Source organism: Eublepharis macularius, chromosome 6 (genome assembly GCF_028583425.1).
Source record: "Eublepharis macularius isolate TG4126 chromosome 6, MPM_Emac_v1.0, whole genome shotgun sequence".
Taxonomy (NCBI): Eukaryota; Metazoa; Chordata; class Lepidosauria; order Squamata; family Eublepharidae; genus Eublepharis; species Eublepharis macularius.
This window is the reverse complement of record NC_072795.1, coordinates 60357608-60376190: the sequence shown is the minus strand read 5'-3', so window position 1 is coordinate 60376190 and position 18583 is coordinate 60357608. Positions and strand designations below refer to the sequence as shown.

The 18583-nt window shown below is 43.1% G+C and overlaps 1 protein-coding gene across 2 annotated transcripts in view; it reads left to right on the top strand.

The window, feature by feature from the left end:
• The window catches only part of SP140L (SP140 nuclear body protein like), a 68630-nt gene that overhangs the window by 46685 nt on the left and 3362 nt on the right, over positions 1-18583 (top strand). For both annotated transcript variants that reach the window (XM_054983730.1, XM_054983729.1), the window contains 6 exons: positions 9879-9938; positions 11535-11674; positions 12714-12776; positions 15630-15748; positions 16892-16997; positions 18500-18568. In XM_054983730.1, the coding sequence (XP_054839705.1) occupies positions 9879-9938; positions 11535-11674; positions 12714-12776; positions 15630-15748; positions 16892-16997; positions 18500-18568 (557 nt within the window). The remainder of the gene's footprint in view (positions 1-9878; positions 9939-11534; positions 11675-12713; positions 12777-15629; positions 15749-16891; positions 16998-18499; positions 18569-18583) is intronic.

The following is an 18583-nucleotide window of genomic DNA, read 5'->3' as shown; positions in this document are numbered from 1 at the left end:
TATATGGCTGAAATGGACAAGATGACAAGAAAACTGAGAGATCTGGACTCAGGGCAGTTTAACACAGACTGGGAGAAGCTGAAACAATATCTGGAGAAGAAGTGGGAGGTGGGAGGAAAACTGTGGCAGTTTGAGAACTACTGAAGTACAATAAAAGTATAAAAGAGAGGGGTGACTTTACCGGGGGAGGAAGAGAAATGTGAATTTATAAGCAGTTAGATTAATTAATTGATTGAGATATATATAGATATGTAAAGGTTAATTGATAGAATATTGATAGAGAATAATTAACGGTTTAAACATGAGGATTGAGTAATTAACAATATTTTTTTTTTACTTGATAAGACTTATATGCACCAAACTGAATGTATAGAAGAGTTAAAATGACTGACTATGTGATGAGTTATATAGAAATACTATAAAAAGAAGAAATGATTAATATAGAGAGAACAAATCAAATTGTTTGATTTAAATGTGGGAAATTTTTATGGTTTATGACATACAGAAATATTCAAAACTGGAAAATGGGATAAATTGTTTATCTAAAGAAGTATAGTTTGGATGTTTAGTAAGTAAAAGAGTTAAAGATGTACTGCTTAATATAATGGAGAATATATATTTGTTTTAGATAGAGGAAATTAATAGAAGTAAGGGAAAAGGGACAGAGGGTGGGAAAGCTGTTGGAAGTCAACAAAAGGGGGGGAAAGGGAGGGGGTTAGAAACGAAAAATTAGGGGATAATTGAATGCAATGTAATGTAAAAATATTAATGTTCTAACCCAATAAAAATTTTACAAAAAAAAAAAAGAGAAATACCGGTACGCCCTACGGGGCCCGCTTCCCCGGTTACTTCCCCAGTAACGACCCAAGGGAGTGAGCCACCAGTTCTACCGAGAGGGGATACTCCGCGTCTCATCCCGGTGACGAGCACGATTGGAAGAGGCACCACTCCCCGGCCACTCCAAACGCCGGGGCCGAGAGGGACTCCAACACCGAATCAACCAATCCCCGGAGGAACTCCTTTGCCTCTTCAGCCTACATCTCCTCACCCATCCCCGTTACAACCGGCACCCCAAGGACCGACTCCCGCTCCGCTGTTACCAGCACCCAGATTGCCGGCGCCTCAAGGTACACTGCCGGTTCAACCTGTGCCCTTACAGCCAGCACCAGTACAGCCCGCACCCAGGTTGCCCGTACCTAGGGGGCCTCCTCCCCAGCCGATCCCGGGGGGACCTCCTCCACGACAACCTCAGCCACGGCCTCAGCAACCTCCGTTGCTGCCACCGCCCGCACCGCAACAACCTCCATTACAACTCGCCCCGCTCGACTTTTACCCGATGCCAGCACCAGCTTCCAGGCAAGAACTACCCATGGGCTGGGTAAAGTTAGAAGCTACCTTTGATGGAGACCCTTCCAAACTGGGATTTTTCCTCGTACAAGCGGTGCAGTTTTTTAATCGATGGGGACATCTTTTTGGAAGTGAGGCCAGTCAAATCGAACACCTTGGATCGAGACTCCAAGGTAAAGCTGCAGATTGGTATGTAGGACTTTACGATATCGGTGCCCCCAAATTGAATACTCTTCAAGGGTTAGTGGATGCACTGCGAGCTCAATATGAAGACCCTTTAGAGGAGACGAGAGCTCGAACAGAATTGCAGTCCATTAGGCAAGGCAACATGTCGGCTAGGGACTATGTTACGAAATTCCGACAGCTTGCCGCCAAATGCCCAAGGTGTGAGGAATCGACCAAAATAATTCTGTTCAAACAGGGCATGAATCCTAAGTTGTTGGATAGAGCCCTTATGCAAGATAATCCTCCTACCTTACTAGGGTGGATCCAATTGACTTGCGAAGTAGAAAACCGCATGCTAGAAGTCCGTTTAGTGGAACAACAACAACATGCGGGACAAAGGCGCTCCTCAGTTCTCGTTAGAGGAGGCAGAGGTGCTGGATATGCTACTCGTGGAGCGAGAGACGCTAGATGGCAACAAGGTTTGTGCCTGCAGTGTGGCCAAAGTGGTCATTTTGCGGCGCAATGTCCGTACCGGCCTGTGCAAAGACCTCCACTCCAACTAAGACGTCCAGCCCCCGCAAACTACCCGGCGCCACCGCGCCCGACACCAGCTCCTAGAACAGCAATAGGTAGAGGAGCTTCTCGTAGAAATCCTCCCGAAAGAGGGTTAGAGCTAGAAGAAGTTATGGATTATGATTCAACAGCTCTAACCGGGGAGGAGAATCCAGAGAGTCCTACCTCGGGAAACGAAATGGATCTGTCGTAAAAGGACCCAAACGGCAGATCAAATCTCAGTCAGTTCCTACTTTGAACAGACCTCAAGGGTCCATACTCTTCATTCCAGTAACGTTAGTAAATCTAGAAAGGAAAATGCACATCCGTGTTCAAGCTCTTATAGACTCAGGCTGCTCTAGAGACATTATTGCACCAGCCCTAGTGAATGGATTAGTTCTTCCCATCAAAGAATTGGAAATTCCAGTTATTTTTGAACAAATGGATGGCACTAACATGAATCCGGTCACTACTGAAACCGCGCCAGTCATAACAGGCATGGGGCAACATTGGGAAGTGAGATAGTTTGTAATTAGTGCCACTGCCAAATATCCATTAATTCTGGGAAGCAGATGGTTGTGGGATCACAACCCCTACATAGACTGGGCAGCTGGGAGTATCACATTCACCCATGATGCTTGCAAAAAGCACCATTGGAATCAAAATTGGGGTACCAATCCTACCCTCACTGAACATGCTCTTCTCACTCAAGAAGAAATCAATCAAATACCCAAACAATACCGGGCTTACACTCAAGCATTCACTGAAGAAGAGGCCAATACCTTACCTCCCCATAGAAGGACGGACTGTGCCGTAAAGATATTACCAGGGGCCTCTTTGCCCAAAGGCAGACTATATCCCATGAGCCCTAACGAAAGGGAAGAACTCCGCAAATTCATTGACACCAATCTTCAAAGAGGATTCATTCGACCTGCCAACAGCCCACATGCTGTGCCAGTGCTCTTCGTTAAAAAGAAGGATGGGGGCTTAAGACTGTGCACGGACTTTCAAGGACTTAACGCTGTGTCTTCCAGCAACGCCTACCCCATCCCGCTCATCAGAGACTTACTCAACGTCGTGGCTCAAGGTAAGATCTTTACAAAATTGGATTTGAAAGACGCTTACTTCCACGTTCGTATCAGGGCAGGGGATGAATGGAAAACCGCTTTTAACACGCCCCTCGGCCAGTATGAATATTTAGTTATGCCGTTTGGCCTGGCCGGGGCCCCTTCGGTTTTCATGTCCATGATCAATGAAGTACTGCATGAATTCTTATACAAAGGAGTTGTGGTGTACCTAGATGATGTTTTAATCTATTCAGAATCTGAGGAAGAACACGTAGAACTTGTAAAAAAGGTCTTGACCACTTTAATGTGTAACAAACTGTCCATCAAACTATCTAAATGTGAGTTCCACAAAACAGAACTCACTTATCTAGGCTACTGCATCTCCAAAGATGGCTTGAAAATGGACCCGGGCAAAGTACAAGCAGTACAAAATTGGCAAACCCCCACTACCCGCAAAGAATTACAATCCTTTTTGGGCTTTGCCAACTTCTATAGAAAATTTATCGCGAACTTTGCTCAGATTACACTCCCCCTAACCAAACTGTTAAAAACCAAAGACAAGGGGGACCAAGCCAAAAAACCGAGTGCCAAATTGCCTTGGACACCGGAATGCCAAGCAGCATTCAACCACCTCAAAACGCAGTTTGTTTCCAAACCCGTTCTACAACACCCCGATGAAAATCGCCCCTTTGTGGTACAGGTTGACGCCAGCGACACCGCAATTGGAGGCGTACTTTTACAGAGGGGGGAGGACGGGAAGCTCAAGCCCTGTGCCTTTCTATCCCGAAAATTTTCTGAAGCAGAAAGAAATTGGAATGTTTGGGAAAAGGAGGCTTTTGCTGTAAAAGCAGCTCTTGCTGCCTGGAGACACTGGTTAGAAGGAGCCCGTCATCCTTTCGAGGTTTGGACTGACCACAAGAATTTAGAAGCCTTACGCAGCCCCCGGAGACTGAATGCTAAACAACTGCGTTGGGCAGAATATTTCTCAAAATTCAATTTTACTTTAAACTTTTTGCCGGGCAAAACTAACTTTCTAGCCGATGCTCTATCACGCATGCCCCAGCACAAAAGCAAAAGGGAGGAGACAATAGACACCGTCTTTTCGCCTACGCAATTAGGGGGAGTGGTGACTACGCGCAGCCGCACAACCCAACCCCCTCAACCCGGTCAGGGGTGGAGACTAAAACTGAAAGTCGAAGTGGAAAAGGAGGGGGGGGAAGTACCCAAAGACAAACTGAAACAATCGGAACAAGGAGAATGGCTTTGGGGAGATCGCTTCTATGTACCCAAAAGTCTGAGACAAGAAGTTTTACAACGCTGTCACGACGCCCTTACGGCAGGACACTATGGGTACTTAAAAACGCTCCATCTAGTTCAACGCCAATTCTGGTGGCCGGGCATGCACAAAGACATTTCTCAATATGTAGCATCCTGCCCCATTTGCCTTAGTGCCAAGTCCCACAAAGGCAAGCCACCGGGATTATTGCAACCGTTAGAAACACCTAGCAGACCATGGGAAACCATATCCATGGATTTTATTACCGACCTACCCTCTTCCAAAGGACATAACTGTATTTTGGTGGTGGTGGATTTGTTCTCCAAACAAGCTCATTTTATACCTTGTACCACTATACCCTCGGCGCGAAAACTAGCTGATATCTTTCTAAAGCACATTGTAAAACTACATTCTTTTCCATCAAAGGTGATTTCGGATCGCGGCGGACAATTCGTTGCCAACTTCTGGCGGGAGCTTTTGCAAATGCTAGGTATTGAACAAGGTTTAAGTTCAAGCCATCATCCTCAAACCGATGGACAGTCAGAAAAAACTAATCAAATATTGGAACAATTTCTCTGCTGTTATATTAATTTTCAGCAAGACAACTGGGTCGATTTGCTTCCCCTGGCAGAATTCTCTTACAATAACAGCGTGCACGCTTTCACGGGAGAAACTCCCTTCAAAGTAGTTTATGGCTTCCACTTCAAAAACTTCCCGTTTGAAGCACTCCCCCCTCCTTCTTCAGCATCCAGAGACGTCACCGAATGGTGGGGGGAAGCTGCTCAACAATGGACTCTAATTAGAAAACACCTCGACAAAGCCAAACAGGATTACAAAAAGTATGCCGACCGCCACCGTGCGGCGGAATGGGATTTACAACCAGGTGATCTTGTCTATCTCTCCACAAAAAATCTAAAAGTAACCCAAACCAGCCGCAAACTGGCTCTGAAATTTCTAGGACCTTTTCCTGTTCGTAAAGTAATCAACAAAGTGACTGTTGCCCTAGATTTACCAAAGAATTTACGCTACGTACATGATACCTTCTATTTCAGCCTGTTGAAACGAGCTCCTCCAGCAAACCAATGGCACACCCGTGCCCCTCCTATTCCAACTCTAATTGATGATCAAACCCATTACGAAGTACAACAAATTTTGGACTCTAAACTAAAAAGAAACCAGCTGTTTTACCTCATCAGGTGGAAGGACTTTGACTCTGGGTTTGATGAATGGGTGAACTCTGTGCATGTTCATGCTCCTAGATTAATCAAGGCGTTCCATAATCGCTATCCACATAAACCTGGGGGGGGAGCATCTTAGAGGGGGCAGAATGTCATGTTCAGAAAACTTTCCTGCATGCTATAACCAAAGCGACTCCATTTTAATTCTTTCAGTATTATGAGTGCTTTCTTCACAGGTGCTGAGATGTTCCCAAGCAGCGTTCTCACAGAGGAGGATTGTTTTGGCTACCGCTTTTCCAGCCTTGAAGGACTTTCACTTTCTCGGCTTCAAAGGGATTGTTATGAGAACTATGGGGGGAGGTTGGGCCGGCTGGGATCTGTTACTTTGTACCTTATGCTTTGCCTGTCATTGGTAACAATTCACGTGTACCATCCTGAATATTGTATTCAGGCTCGTGGACTATAATGAATTCTTTCTTCAGTAAACTTTTGAAAACAACGGGCTTTTGTCTGATTGCAGAAGGTAGTCTGGAGTAAGGACATTATCTAGCCACAGTTCTGACACCACTTTTCCTAGCATTATTGACTTTTCCAGAGAATTCAGGCTTGATTTGATCTAGTACCCACTTATTTGTCTTTTTGGCTGTCCATGGTATCTGCAAAACTCTCCTCCAGCACCACATTTAAAATGAATCAATTTTCTTCCTGTCAGCATTCTTCACTGTCCAACTTTCACATCCATACATGGCAATGGGGAATACGATAGTTTGGATTATCTTGATCTAGGTGTTGGGAAAAGGGGTTAAAAATAGTTTAAATTCAGAGTTGCAATGGATCTTGAATCAATAGAGACAGACACTTTGTTTGCTTTTAAGAATTTGAGAAAAGTTTACTCTAAATGAAAAAAGGTACATGGGAATGCTACAAAACAAAGAACTCTTTATCACCTACATTTTGACACCACAAAGTACAAACTTAGATTGAGACCACATCAGTAATGGCAATCTTTCCTCTTGACCTTAGAAAGGAAATCACCTGACCTATTGACCAATAGTAGTTTCTCAGTTTCTCAGGCTTTGAGGTAGATAAGGCTATTGCCTCTCTGCCAGGCTTCCCTTCCAGGTCAATACAAATAATAGCACACTGGGTAAGCACATAATAACTGAATGTTAGACCTTGCAGCCTATATTCCAAAACTTGGTTCCCAGAGAGACATTTTTATCTTTAAGGATCTTATCTAGCTCCCTCACAGCTGCTCTTCCAAGTCTCAATCTTCTTCCGATTTCTTCATTGCAGTCTCCCTTTTTGGTTGATGATTAAGCCAAGGAATAGAAAATCTTGAACAATTTCAATTTCCTCATTGTCATCTTTAAAATTATGTAACTCCTCTGTAGTCATTACTTTTGTCTTCTTGATGTTCAGCTGAAATCCTGCGTTGGCGTTTTAACCTTCATCAGTAGTCATTTCAAGTCTTCACTATTTTCTGCTAGTAGCGTGGTGTCATTTTCATGCCAACTTCTTCTAGATCTAATCCAGCTTTCCTTATGATATACTCTGCATAGAGGTTGACCAGGTAGGGAAATAATATGCATCCTTGTCTGACACCCTTACCAACTGGAAACCATTCTGTTTCCCCATATTCTGTCCTAACAGTAACCTCTTGTCCACAGTACAAGTTGCACATCAAAACAATCAGATGTTGTAGCACCCCCATTTCTTTTAAGACTTTCCACAGCTTTTCATGAGCCACACAATCAAAAGCTTTGCTGTAATCTATCTATAAAACGCAGGCTGATTTTTTTCCTAAAATTCCCTGGTACGTTCCATTAGCCATCGTAAATTTGCAATGCGATCTCTGGTGTTCTTCCTTTTCTGAATCCAGCTTGAACAGCTGGCATTTCTCATTCCATATATGATAAGAGTCTTTGCTGTATAATTTTGAGCATCACTTTGCTTGCATGGGAAAACGGCATGCCCAAGGTGCATAAAACGCGCTTTACCTGGGAGCTGCCCTTTGCCTCCCCACCCGGAGGAGACAGCCTCTGCGCTTCCCAGGCATCTGGGACTTTAATGGGCAGGGGCCAAGCCCTATAAAGGTTGGCCCCACCTCTTTAGGGCAGCAGTCAGCTCTGAAAGCTGGTGAGCATCCGGTGGCATCGCCCATTGGTGGGGAATTGGTGTCCATGGCTTGGAGTGCATGGAGCTTTAAGGGGGGAACCAGTTGCCTGGCCGGCTGGGTTACAGCCATGCAGTTGAATGGCTCACACCTGGGGTAGTGGGTGCTCACCCAGACAGGTCAAGGAGGTGGTCCAGGGTAGACCCCTTGGCTCAACCTGTACCATTAGTTAGCCCTTGCCATTATTGAGTTAATATTGGTCAATAAATGGCCCTGTTTTCACCCAAGCCTTGTGTCTGTCTCTTCATTCCAAATTTGGGGGGGGGGAATTAACACGATTGTCCAATAGTTGCTGTACTCTTTGACATACCCTTTCTTTGGAATCGGAATGTAGACTGAGCATTTCCAGTTCGTGGGCCATTGTTTTGTTTTCCATATTTGTTGACAGATTCTTGTTAAGATTCTGACGGACCATTTCTGTTGCTTGAAATAGTATTCCGTCTACTCCAGGTGCTTTGTTTCTCCCAGTTGCTGTGAGTGCAGCTTTTACTTCACTTTCTAGGATTTCTGGTTCTTCATCGAAAGATTCTTCATTGAAAGTATCTATCGTCTTTCCATCTCTTTTGTATAGTTCTTCAATGTACTGTTTCCATCTATCCTTTATTTTGGCCTGATCATATACTGGTTATATATAGGAAATTATCCTGATCATTATCCTGATCATTATCCTGTTTAGATACAGGTTATATATAGGAAATTAGTTTTAAGCCCCTATTCATGTATTAAACTCACAGGGTAGTTTGAGTCCCCCAAACCATGTATTCAATAAAGATATTCAATTAGCTGTCTTGGATGCCTAATTTTTCAGGATGGCCTTGCAATGGGCTGGGATTTATATATTGGATAGGAACATAATGCAAAATGTTCTGCGATTTTTTCATTGGGTGCCCTCTGACCATGACCACATATGATTAGGAACCATAATATGCATTCCCCATGTTTTCTTCCCCTGGTGTACACTGTTAGCGATAGTTTTAAGATACATTGATTATATGTCAATTTCACATTCTTCTTCATATTGAATGTATACGAGAAGACTGTGTTTGAGTTAATCTGCATGTAAATGCTAGTCTACCACTGAACAAAAGTATTTTTCTTCCTCTCTGGAAAAGTCTGATTCCCTGTTCTACATATCCCTGTGATATGTATCTATTCTTGGCCAAGGGAGAGGGGGGAAAACTGACGACCTATTAATAAGCCATTCCTCTAAGCCTAATTATTCCAAATATTTCCTTCAAATCTATGAGAAGCAGATGATTTGCCCTTCTTCTTTTTAATAATAAATGTAACAGATGTAACTATGTATTTAATGTATGAAATCCACCATGTGAAGCAATTCTGTAGCGATGAGTAATGTTGAGAGAAGATGGCTGCTTTTAGGTTAGTATTCGATTAGTTTATTCTGTTTAATTATTGATAGTCTTTTAATTGTGATTTAAATTGTGCTCTATGTATGTATTATCATTGTGTTCTTTACATTGTAAGCTGCATTGGTTTATCTAAGGCAGAAAGGTGGCTAATAAATGTTTTGATTGATTGATTATTCGTACAAAAAGCTGTCTACAGTGATTTCACTCATAAAGACTGAGCAGATGGCTGTTGTATTGTCGAAGGCTTTCACGGCCGGAGAACGATGGTTGTTGTGGGTTTTCCGGGCTGTATTGCCGTGGTCTTGGCATTGTAGTTCCTGACGTTTCGCCAGCAGCTGTGGCTGGCATCTTCAGAGGTGTAGCACCAAAAGATAGAGATCTCTCAGTGTCACTGAGTGTCACTGAGTGACACTGAGAGATCTCTATCTTTTGGTGCTACACCTCTGAAGATGCCAGCCACAGCTGCTGGCGAAACGTCAGGAACTACAATGCCAAGACCACGGCAATACAGCCCGGAAAACCCACAACAACCAGATGGCTGTTGTTAAAGCTTTTATTTGAGAATCATTGTAAACAACTTTCTATCAAACTTAACCCATCTAAAATTGATAGCGCTTTCTTGATCTCTCTACTCTCATTGGCATTCTGGTTCTCCTTGCATTCTGGTTATTAAAGGCATAGAAGCAGGGGAAATGTTTTCATTTGTGGAGTACTGCACAAGCTTTACTAATCTCTTGTCTTCTTCAGGTATCCCAGTGCAGTGTGGTGCTGTGAAAGGAGTGTTGTATAAACATAGATTTGTAGCAGGTGAGTCTAGTGGCTGTTTCTGTTTGTAAAAAAAGATTCAAAATCCTGTGCTTGAAATGGGAACATCTCTATGTGGCTAAAAGAATAGAATCATTGTTTGTAGGGCATCTGATCACCTGATCTAAAGAGTTTTCAAATTGCATTTATCTAAACATGTTATACATTCCAAGGAGTTGGTTTTGTCATGGAGCAAGAAAGATACTTTCCTCTTGATATACTGCCTATATTAATGTTTATGTTGTTTATGCTATAGCATAGTGGTTAAGTGGTTGGGCTGCAAGTCAGCTGGTTCAAATCCCATTAGTGCCATGAGCTCAGTAGATGGCCTTCAGTAAACTACTCCTCTCAGCCCCAGCTCCCCAGCTGTATCGTGGGGATAATAACACTATGTTCACCACTTTAAGTGGGACACTAATCTATCTAGAAGAGTGGTTTAGAAGGTGCAGTTACTATTATTATTATGCACTACAATAGCACACTGGAATTCAGGAAGGTATTTTCTTAGATATATAGCTTCTGAAAACATCTATACATGTTTTGCAAGAGCAAAATGTTGAGACATTTGTGGGCTAGTGTGTGTGATAGAGTTAAAAGCTGTTGACTGTCAGACAGTGGTTAGAGGGAATTCTCTTTGTGAGTGGAGGTGGCCTTCCCATTAACCTTGCAAGGGTGATCTCACCTTGCAGGTTTACCGAAACAGCAACATCTGATTTCCCCTTTTGCTGAACAGATTCACCAGTCACACAGGTCCTGAATTCTAACATGATGTATTGAGTATAAGTATTATGGAGTTCCTATGGATAGTAATGTAGCTGTCAATAAAAAACTCATTCTGAGCACATCCAGTCCTGCCCAGAGGACACATTTTAGAGCCCAAGCACTTACGAGATTTTACTTCAGGACCTTTCATCCCACACTCAACACAAAACATACAGAGAGATCTTGCTGTAAGTATTGGCTAGCAGGAAGGGCAAATCAATGAAGTTCACACAGGACTGGTCCCCCCCCCTTGCCCTGCCCCAGGACTGCACGCTGAGTTCTATACCTCCAGTTCCAATTTTCCATCCCTAACTAATTAGTATCTTGTATCATCCAGAAGATGCACAATTCGACCTTCTTTGGGTATTCCTAAGGAGAGGCTTTTCTCCCAGAATTATCCTGGGCAGCTGGTATATCTCAAGGCCTGCTCAGTGTTGGCTATCAGCCTCTCTGGCACTGTCTAGCACCAAAGATGGAGCTCATCAAAACTATGTACTCTTTACATTATGTTACCTAAACATCGAAGAGAACCTTTGGCACAGAAGGAATAGAGCAAATCATGAGTAGGGCAAAACATTGACAATGGCTCTTCCTCAGCTCAGTGCTTCAACTCAGCTAACATCAGAGAGAGAGAAAATAAAGATGACTGCTGTTCTGCACTATGAGCAGGCCCTAAGTCAGGATGGGCCAGGGTTGCCTCTGACATGTATGCCTCTTTTGCTATGTACAGCTTAATAGCTCCAAGGGAAGAGGAGCGTGGTTAAATAACAGACACATCATTCTGTGTGCACAGGATGTCTAACTTCTCCTTTTCTAAACAATTTTTTTCATGTGTAGGTCCACTTAAAAAATGCATCAGAATGGAAGAGCGATGGTGTACTGCTAAGGAGTTTGTGGAAATTAATGATAAAATCACGAATGGATCTTATAACAAAGACATTCATTTCAATGAAGGACCACTACAAAATCTAATAGAGGTAATCTCTTTTATAGCATGTCCACACTTGCAGGTTACCTTTTTAAAGTGCCATTTTGCATTGTTAGCACAGGTCACCGACACCTTCCTATTTTTTCAAAGTGTCTGTGCTTCTGGTTATGACAAGCATACTAGGCTGCCCTGGGTCTGCAAGGTGGCTCAGTTTCCCCCTACATGACATGATAATCTCTTGATAGTTTCCCAGCTGATACCACTTAAATCTGGGGGAACATTTTCTAGGAATTGAGGCCGAAAAGTTGTATTGCTTGCAAAAATTTGCAAATCAAATAAAGAAAAATGTTGTGATTTTCTAACTGGCTTTTTTACTTACTGGAACACTGCCAGCCACACTTGAGGCTGGCATACAGGTTGGTAATTCTGGCAGTAACACCAGGGCTTTTTTTCAGGGGGAACGCTGTGGAACGGAGTTCTGGCACCTCTTGAAAATACTCAACAATAGTGCTTGAAAATAATATTATTTCAAAGAATCCCGTGTGTTTCTTCCTCATTTCCCTCTTGAGTGTTCCGCCACCTCTTTTCCCAGAAAAAAACCCCTGAGTAACACAGTAACACAGGACAGGAGCCAGTAACATAGGAGCTAATGAAAACACTGTTCTGAAAAAGCTAATAGAACCTGAGTGCTGGGAAGCAGGTGAAGAGAGTTAAAAATTGACAGGTAGGGTTTTTTCTCAGTTGGAAATTGGGACATGGAGAAGAGAGTTGATTAATTAGTTGATTAATGGGTTAGTTTAACAAGGGAGTGATTTTAAGGGTCTATAGAGGGATCAGATTTTTCATTAAGTCCCCCTAGACTGTAATGGAAGTGAGTATGTGACTGGTTTATATTTACCTCAGTATTTACTACTGTTTGTGTTACTTCAAATAAACTTTGTTCTTGTTCAGTTTTTTAAAAAATAATTGAAGCTAACATTTCAGAACTGAATTCCCTTGAACTGAAAATATTCACTGTAAAATATCTAATTAATTTTTGTAATCAGCTTTCAAAACAAAAAGTGAAGAAAAATTATTCTCTTTGATAGGATGGAACTTTGAAAACTCATTCTAATGATTGCTCTTGTTATAACTGCAAAGGAATCAAGTGGGTAAGTAAAGGTCACCCAACTTTTCATGTTTATTATTCATTTTAACTTTGATATTCATATAGATCATATAATGTATCATTCAGATTTACCCTGGAGGACTCGCCGCACAGCAACAGTATTCTGTGGTTTTCTCACTGCCACTGCAGCAGCAATGGGGCTTCCACATGGCAGATTTCTCTGCATTTTTTCTGCACCAGTGCCTCACGGTTCAGGCCCCTCCATGCCATGAGTGGGCTTTTCCAATTTTTTTTAATTGAAAAAAAATCACTGTAGCCATTAATCAGTTAACCAGTTGCTGGAATCTGTTGTAAAGCAAGTGTAGAAAAGATCACAGGAAAGCCAGAAAAAAGCCAAAAGGGCATGCAAGCCCCATGATGCTGTGTGGAAGCAGGGGAAACCCCATTTCCCATCAGCAGTAAAGGTGGACCAAATACCTGGTGCGGAAGCAACCTTGGTCACATTTAACATGAACAAATTAAGTTTAAATTTATCTTATTTTTCAAGATTTAAGGAAGGGCAAAATAAAAGGCCAAGAGAAGAAATCTGAAGGGAAGGGAGGGAAAAAAGAAAGGTGGAATGGGGGAAATGGTAGTCTTTCAAGAATGAAACACCAATTACTGGGAAAACTTCGGTGTTTTACTGCATGAATCAACACACACAAAATGTTCACTTTTTCATAAAGCTGCAAATCCAGGAGACTCCACAGTTGAAATTGTCTTCATGCAGATAGCATACTCCTATAACCGGCAGCACATTTGGGAGTGATCTAATTGAAATCAGGAAGGCTGCCATTCTCCTTGCATTCGGCAAACAATGCAAAACTGAATTATGCATTAGAGCATTTTTACATAGCTAATTGGGGCATACTAGGGAATTTCAGAAGAAAATCAGCCTGTTTTATATAGATTACAGCAAAGCTTTTGACTGTGTGGATCATGAAAAGCTATGGAGAGTCTTAAAAGAAATGGGGGTGCCACAACATCTGATTGTTTTGATGCGCTACCTATACACTGGACAAGAGGCTACTGTCAGGATAGAATATGGGGAAACAGAATGGTTTCCAATTGGCAAGAGTGTCAGGCAAGGATGCATATTTTGTCCCTACCTCTTCAACTTCTATGCAGAGTATATCATAAGGAAAGCTGGATTAGATCTAGAAGGTGCAGTGAAAATTGGTGGGAGGAACATTAACAATTTGAGATATACTGATGACACCACATTACTAGCAGAAAATAGTGAAGACTTGAAACAACTACTGATGAAGGTTAAAGGAGAACGCGCCAAAGCGGGATTACAGCTGAACATCAAGAAGACAAAAGTAATGACTACTGAGGAGTTACAGAATTTTAAAGTTGACAATGAGGAAATTGAAGTTGTTCAAGATTTTCTATTCCTTGGCTCAATCATCAACCAACAGGGAGACTGCAACGAAGAAATCAGAAGAAGACTTGGAAGAGCAGCTGTGAGGGAGCTAGATAAGATTCTTAAAGATAAAGGTGTCTCTCTGGGAACCAAGATCAAGATAACCCAGACTATGGTATTCCCCATTGCCATGTATGGATGTGAAAGTTGGACAGTAAAGAAAGCTGACAGGAAAAAAATGGATTCATTTGAAAGTGGGTACTAGATCAAATCAAGCCTGAATTCTCCTTAGAATTTAAAATGACAAGACTAAAGCTATCGTACTTTGGTCACATCATGAGAAGACAAGATTATCTGGAAAAGTCAATATTGCTAGAAAAAGTGGAAGGCAACAGAAAAAGAGGAAGACCTAAAATGAGAAGCCTTGAATCAATAAAAGAAGCCACGTCCTCCAGTTTGCAGGATCTGAGCAAGTCCATTAACGATAGAACGTTTTGGAGATCTTTCATTCATAGGGTCACCATAAGTCAGAGACGACTTGACGGCACATAACACAAACAATTGGGCTATACTATAATGGAAAGTTTCAGAAAGATGCTTTAGTAAGGGACTATGGACTACTACTACTGTGTACAGTACATACTATCTGTTGCTGTATGAATGTATACATAGGATAGTTTCTGCATTTTTGACATGTCATGTTCTTTCAGATATTTGCAATCCTAATCCTATATTACATTGCTTATGGGATGTTACATCATGTTGATTTTATTGACTTACACTTACTAATATGCCTTGAGTCTTGTTGAGAAAGGTGGACTATAAATAATGTAAATAAAAAAATATGTATTTGGCTAGCTCCAGTGCTTCCATGGGTTTGCTTTGCACACACAGAAGCAGGAATTATTCCTGTTGAATTGCCCTTCTTGTTGCAACTCCCTGTACTGTGTTACGTACTGTTATGGAGGGTCTCTCCAAAAGCAGTGGCTTCTGAGCAGAGCAGAAAGGTGCTGGACAGAGGAGAGGGCACCAAAAATTGCTTTTGTAAACTTGTTCAGTTCATGATCTAATCCACTGAGTGAGGTAGTTGCATAGAAATAGACTGAACAGCGCAAGCACTGCTTCACACATGCAAAATATGTAGAGAGCAAACACAACACAGGGAAGCCATTTCAAAAGCTTATTATTTTCCTTAGAAGCCAGCCTCAGGTATCTACAAATGATGTTTTAAATGAGGAAGAAATTTGTCCACAGTCCCTTCTGCTGTTAATGATGCAGTCGGCAAAGCAGAAGTGATGCTTTCATCCCCTAAGAAAAGTTACCAGTTCTTGCTCTTCTGGTTTGTAACAAAAGTACCGCATTGAGAACATGGGAAGATGCCAAGGGGGTGTAGTCTAATAAATTGGATACTTACAGTGATCATTATTTATTTAGATAATTCTTCTCAAGTTTGGTATATGTTTATTTTTCATAGTAATCTTTTTTTAAAAGACAGAAAATGATGATACCTGTGAAGTTTGTAAGGAAGATGGTTTCTTGATGTGCTGTGATTCATGCCCTAGATCCTTCCATGGTGTTTGCCATGTTCCAGATGCCTCTATTACGAAAAGGTTGGTTTAGTTTCTTTTTTTTAAATTTAGAATTCTAGCGCCTCAGCAAAACTTGAATATAAAAGTAAAGCAGCAGCTACATTTGGCAAGTAGAATAGAGCCACACAACTTTAATTGCAACCAGTGCCTATGAAAAATTAACGATGTTACCCTAACGAACTCTAGGCTGTCCCAACTGTGACCCCTTGAATGAATGTTAACAAAGGGATTTAGGATCCATTGTATTGTAGACAAATTTTAGTATTCTCCTGGTAAAGCTACAAGTTTATGAAAGCAAAATTACACTGATGAAAAAAATCTGTTAGCAATAGTTTTTGTTTAATGAATACTGAAAAAGAGTAGCTTTCAGAGGCTGCTTCCAGCCAAAGATGCAAATCTGTTCACCAGCTATGGCAGCACCAGCAAGTGGCATGGGAACAGCACCCTCTCACACCCACACTGTTTGTTGTCCTACCCCCACTCCCCCCACTTCTCCCCACTCTGCTTCTACCAAAGCACTGGCATGATAGTGATCACACCAGAATACCCATTCCCCTTACTTTCATTTTCTTTACCAAAGTGTACTGTAATGCATCGGCAAGGCTCAGTAGAGAAAGGGAAAAGCCCCTTAAAGGGCTTAAGTGGGGGTGGGTGGGTGAGCATGGCATACCGCAGTGAGCTGTAACATGCCATTTTGAAAGTGGAGCTTAGTCTACTCCTCCCCTCCTCAGCTGCAACAGAGTGATTTCCACGTGGATGTTCCCTGGCTGCCAATCTGCAGATTCTCCTTTGGTCCAACTTGAAAGGAAAAGCTCTGAGAACTGCACAAACCTTATTCAGAAGAAGCATGAAGTCATGTGGATGTTTCCCTTTAATGCAGGGACTTTGTACTCTCCATGCAAGGAAAAATATATATGTTGTGGTCAAAAGAATTGAATCTACTTTCTTTGTACAATTACTTTTAGGCATTAATAGTAGTAAAAACTCTCACGGTCCCTTTTCTTAGGTGGGAATGTAATATTCCACGTTATTCCATTGGGAGGGTCAATCCATGTTTATTATATGGCAGTCTGGCTAATAATTATTATAGCCATAGTAGACGTTCTCAGTGGTTATGAGAAAGTTGCAACTAACACTATCCTCACATTTCGTACTGCATTTTAGCAAGAAGTGGATATGTACCTTTTGCAAAATTGAAAGTCAGTTTTCAGAAAAGTCCTCTAACCAAAGAGATGTCCTAGGATATCAAATGGTCCCTCGGCATCGCCTGGTGAGTCGCATCAGACATTTGGAGTGGGAGTACCTGTTAGAGATGAGTCTTTCCTATTGCTGTTAAATGGTAGGCAAAGCAGTAAAATCTCTGCAAGTAACTTTACAAAAGAAAAAGCCGTAATCTCTGCTGGTAGGTTCTTGGTTGTGATAAAGGCCATTTCCACATGGTTTATCTGCCCTGGGTTCAATGCTGTTGGGAATCGGTCTTTTCCTCAGCTTCACCATAGCATTGTGGTGCACTTATGCACCTTCTGGGGTTTCCCCAGCTCTTTTCTGGTCTTTCTGAAACCTGCTTTGTTGTGAGGTTTTGTGAAAGATTGCAGTAAAGCCTGGATGGTTGCCAGAGACAGACTGGAATATAATCCTAAAAACACTTTCCTGCAAGCAAACCCTGTTGAATCTGAGTGGGATTCTGAATAGACCTGCTTAGTATTGCTCTCTAAGGACGCTTATTCTGAATTTAGTAAAGAGTCTGGTAGCACCTTTAAGACTAACCAACTTTATTGTAGCATAAGCTTTCGAGAGCCACAGCTCTCTTCATCAGATGCATGGATTGGACTCTTTACTATTTTGCTACTACAGACTAACACGGCTAACTCCTTATTCTGAATTTAACTTTCATTTAAATAAGTGGGACTCAGGGCCGGCGCCAGAGGTTTTAGCGCCTGCGGCGGCGTCCGCGTGCGCCTCTGCGTGGCGTGATGATGTCATCACAGACGTCCTCACACGCCACAGGGGGGCTGGGCGGCATGTGGACCGCCGAGCACAGAAGCTGCGGGCTGCTGCTGGAGCGGCGCGCGGAGGCTGCTCCGCATGCCGCCCCAGCAGCAGCTCATGGCTTCTGCGCTCGGCTGGGGCGGAGGAGTGCGCAGCGGAGCTGAGGTGGCTGGCTGCAGCAGTAGCTGCAGCCAGCCAGGCAGCCCCGTGCCACCGCCGCCACATGCCGCAGCCAAGCGCAGAAGCTGCGAGCCGGGGCTGGGGCGGCACGCGGAGGCTGCTCTGTGCGCCACCCCAGCAGCAGCTCACCGTTTCTGCGCCCAGCTGGGGCGGAGGAGCGTGCAGCGGACCTGGCGTGGGCTGGCTACAGCTGCTGCTGCAGCCATCCAGCCAGCTCCGTGCCGCCGGCGCCGCGCGCCCCAGCTGGGCGCAGAAGCCGCAAACCGCTGCTTGAGCGGCGCACAGAGGCTGTGCCCGGCTGGGGTGTGTGGCGGCGGCGGCGGCAGCAAGGGGCTGGCTGGCTGGCTGCAGCAGTAGCTGCAGGCAGCCCAGTCATGCCAGCTTCGCTGCGCGCGCCTCCACCCCCAACACCCCCTCCAGCGCCCCTCCAGTGTCCACGCGCCTGAGACCACTGCCTACCTGGCCTCCATGGGTGCGCCGGCCCTGGTGGGACTCATCTCAAAGTATATCTTCTTTAAGTAGAGGTATAAATCAGTTTATGCGTATTAGTAAAGGCTCTTATTTTGTTTGATGCTGATTAGAAATGGGTTTCTTGCATTATAGAAATGTGAGTTCCTGCTTCTGAAGGTCTGTTGTCAAGATGCCAGAGATTTTGCTAAGGATCCAATCAAAGTAAGTATATTAATG